At 40.8% G+C, this 3,696-nt stretch overlaps 1 protein-coding gene across 1 annotated transcript; it reads left to right on the plus strand.

The window, feature by feature from the left end:
• The first annotated feature begins 746 nt into the window (after positions 1 to 746).
• Positions 747 to 3,346, plus strand: LOC118313225 (galactosylceramide sulfotransferase-like). Its single transcript, XM_035638562.2, has 4 exons — positions 747 to 814; positions 1,181 to 1,240; positions 1,446 to 1,599; positions 1,767 to 3,346. The coding sequence occupies exons 3-4, from the start codon at positions 1,472 to 1,474 to the stop codon at positions 2,914 to 2,916; spliced, it is 1,278 nt and encodes a 425-aa protein (XP_035494455.1). The 5' UTR covers positions 747 to 814; positions 1,181 to 1,240; positions 1,446 to 1,471; the 3' UTR covers positions 2,917 to 3,346.
• Positions 3,347 to 3,696: the final 350 nt, after the last annotated feature.

Consider the following 3,696-nt stretch of genomic DNA (forward strand, 5'->3'; position numbering starts at 1 on the left):
TTTTCCCATTACAGCACTGAGTTTAGAAATAAGAAATTACCGTTAGAGCAGAGAACAGCAATTGATAATTTAAAAAGGCAACACTCAAACACAATAACCTGAAAGTCTCTCCGTAAACGAATACTAAAACCCACTGTTGATGTTTCAGGACACCTAATGAGAGTTAGTCATCAGAGAAGAAAATGAGCGGTTGAAACATGTTAAAACAATAGGACTGCCAGTAATTGAGAAATACACGGCTCGATCCCCCTGCCATGATGATGTAATAGCAGACACAATTCTGCTCGATCAATGTGATGGGTAAAGATTTGATCATCTGTAAAAAGATGGGTTTTAAATATACAGAAACACTTTCAACATGTTAAGCCCATTTTTCAAAAAATGGTCAGACATAGCTGAAATAATCTCTTGTGTATGAGTGTAGACTGCAGAAGGATCTATAAATAAAACACTGATCAAGGAAGTGCATACTCAAGGGACATACACACACTCTTAATGAACGCTGATAATTTGCACGGCACGGTGCATGTTTCGCATGGACAGGATAATGCAAATGAAAGAAGATGGCTCAGAGAAGGTGAAGATAAAGATTCATGTTGCATGACAGACAATGTGCGGCAGCTGTGATACTTAAACACTTTCGTCCTCCACAAGTGGGACCCAATCGGATTAGGTCACTGGGGATGTTTTGTGCTCAGAGTATCACCAAGGCAGCAATGAGGTATACCATAAAAAGGCCATATAAAGATAAGAGAGCCCAGCCGTAGCTGCAAATTCAATGGGACTGCCCAACGACTGACATGTCACACAAAAGGTATATGTTTATGCTTTTTCTTTTGAAATCAAATTGATTGTCGACTGTAGATTTACATTTTCTCAGCACATATGTAATTCTTCAGACTTTGTTTTGTGTTTTGTTCTTGAACAGATTCTTAAAAATTTACAATGGATATATTATTTTTAGTCAGTTCAAGTCAATACAAAAAAGATGATCCAATAATATATCCATATGCCGCTATTGCTTTATAGCTTGACGTGCTACACTCTAAAACAGTCTTTGCTCTCTGAATTCACGTTCAAAGATTCTCTTTTTGACTTAACTGACAATAATGTTATTTGTGTATTGAAATGTAACCTTGTACTCACACTTTTTACGATGGTGACTCTTATCCTGTAATAGGTGCCTTACGGACTGCTTGTTTGTTTTTCTTATGCCAACCTGGAGACAATTACCCACCTGGTATATATTATATTATTTTTCTACAAATTACAATGAAAAACTAAAACATTTATTCATCATTTAACATGAAGATTATTCATTTTATTTTATTTAAAGCGTATTCAGGCAGCAAAGGAGCCTGATTGACCTGAAGCTCGATCTCTTGCTCTCTTGTTAATTGTGCTTTTCCTTCCCTTTGTCTTTTCATTCTTCTTCTCCTCATTAGTTCATCCTTTCCAGTTCTTTGTTACCATGCTCCAAAAACAACCGAGGCAGTGGTGGCAGCTCGGGGTCAGCCGTGTCACTGTGGCTGCCTTTTTCATCAGCGTGACTCTGCTCTACTGTCTCTCTACACTACAGGTCACCTTCACTCCACCAGAGTAAGAAGCTTTCGAAGCGTTACTTCAGATATTTTAACAGTTCCCCTCAACAGTGAATTTGCTGAACACCAGCACACACAGTGTATCATTGTTTTTGATGTGATGTGGAAATTTGCCATGATAAATTGTGGTGGCACATAATGTCTATATGCTGACTCTTTCTCCAGCCTTCCGGTGCCTCACTCCTGTGCTCTCCTACCAGACCGACAAACCAGCCAGTCTGCAACTGCAAATGGATCACAGCAAGACAGTAACATCTGTGTTCCAAAAGTGGACATCATGTTTATGAAGACTCATAAAACGGCAAGCAGCACCTTCCTCAACATCCTGTTCCGCTTTGGAGAGAAGCACAAGCTCAAATTTGCCTTCCCCAGCAGCCGTAATGACTTCCTCTACCCGTCACCTTTTCAGCACACGTATGTTGGAGGTTTAAAATCTGGAATGTGTTTTAACATCATGTGTAACCACATGCGCTTCAACGCACCTGAGGTGGCCAAAGTGTTGCCCAGAGACACTTTGTACATCACGATCTTGAGAGATCCCGCAAAGCTCTTTGAGTCGTCTTTCCATTACTTTGGTCATATTGTTCCTCTGACCTGGAGGATACCAGGTGAAGATAAGGTGGCCGAGTTCCTGCGTGATCCCAGCCTCTACTTCAACCCAGATGGATTTAACTCCTTCTACCTGAAAAACCTGCTCTTCTTTGACTTTGGACAGGACAACACCTTGAACCCAGATGACCCTCGTGTAGAGGAGAGCATCAGGCTCATCGCTGAGCGTTTTAACTTGGTCATGCTATTGGAGCACTTTGAGGAATCACTCATCCTGCTCAAGGACATGCTCTGCTGGGAGATGAATGACCTCCTCTTCTTCAAGCTCAACTCCCGTCAGGAAACTTCTGTGTCTAAACTGACCCCAGAACTGAGAGCAAAGGCCTTGCAGTGGAACGGCATTGACTGGAAGCTATACAAACAGTTCAACCTGACCTTCTGGGAGAAAGTGGAGGCCTATGGAAGAGAGCGAATGGCAAAGGATGTCACAGAGCTCAGGAGGAGGAATGCAGAAATGGTGAAAATCTGCATTGAGGGGGGTCACACTGTCGCGGCTGTAAATATTCATGAGCAGGCCATGCAGCCATGGCAGCCCTTCGGAGAAAGGTCCATCGTGGGATACAACTTAAATAAAAATATAGACAAAGCATATCAGGTGCTGTGCCGAAAGATGTTGACCCCAGAAATTCAATATCTGTCAGATTTGGGCGTTAGCCTGTGGCTCACTAAACTGTGGGGACTTTTGAGGAATATCATTAAGTGGTGACGAATGAGCCGTTGAGGAGACGACCGACAATTGAATATGTTTAAGACATTTTCAGAATTCCACAACCGTATGTACTTTTAATGTGATGTATTTGTTCCATCGCAACATGAACCATCTGGCTGAGATTATCACCGTGAACAGAACATGACACTAGAACCAGCTAATATCACCCAGTAGCACAGACACAGCTATACTAGTTTTAAACCTACTTCTGTCCAACAGAGACGATCGTGTGTGTGTGTGTGTGTGTGTGTGTGTGTGTTTTTTGTGTGTGTGTGTGTGTGTGTGTGTGTGTGTGTGTGTGTGTGTTTTATTACAATGTAACATATTCATCAAAAACATTTGAACCAGTAAAAAGCTTACTCCGTACGGTGTTGGTAAAAAACTTTGTGTTGATAAATTGAAAATAAATGGTTTTCATTTTCACTTATTATTTGGTTATCATGTTATTGTCTCCATTTCCCCTTGTCTCACCGAGGGGATGTGACACTACCCAGGTGATATCAAGTCATATCACTGCAAAATTGTGCAAATTGGGAAGAGCACATGGGGCTGCTTTTCAAGGAGTCAAATCAATATTGTCTCTGGCTATAATCATCAACCAATCAACTACTGACAATATGAAAAATAAGCCTATTGTTTCCCATTAAAAATGTTGACACTCGATTAAGTCTTTGACAGACAAGAAAATGGGAAAATTTCACAGCAAATTATAAAAAAACATCTTTTCAGTTCTCAGAAGACATGAAAAAAAATATACTTAAACAACACTATGGCAAG

Source organism: Scophthalmus maximus, chromosome 8 (assembly GCF_022379125.1).
Source record: "Scophthalmus maximus strain ysfricsl-2021 chromosome 8, ASM2237912v1, whole genome shotgun sequence".
Classification (NCBI taxonomy): Eukaryota; Metazoa; Chordata; class Actinopteri; order Pleuronectiformes; family Scophthalmidae; genus Scophthalmus; species Scophthalmus maximus.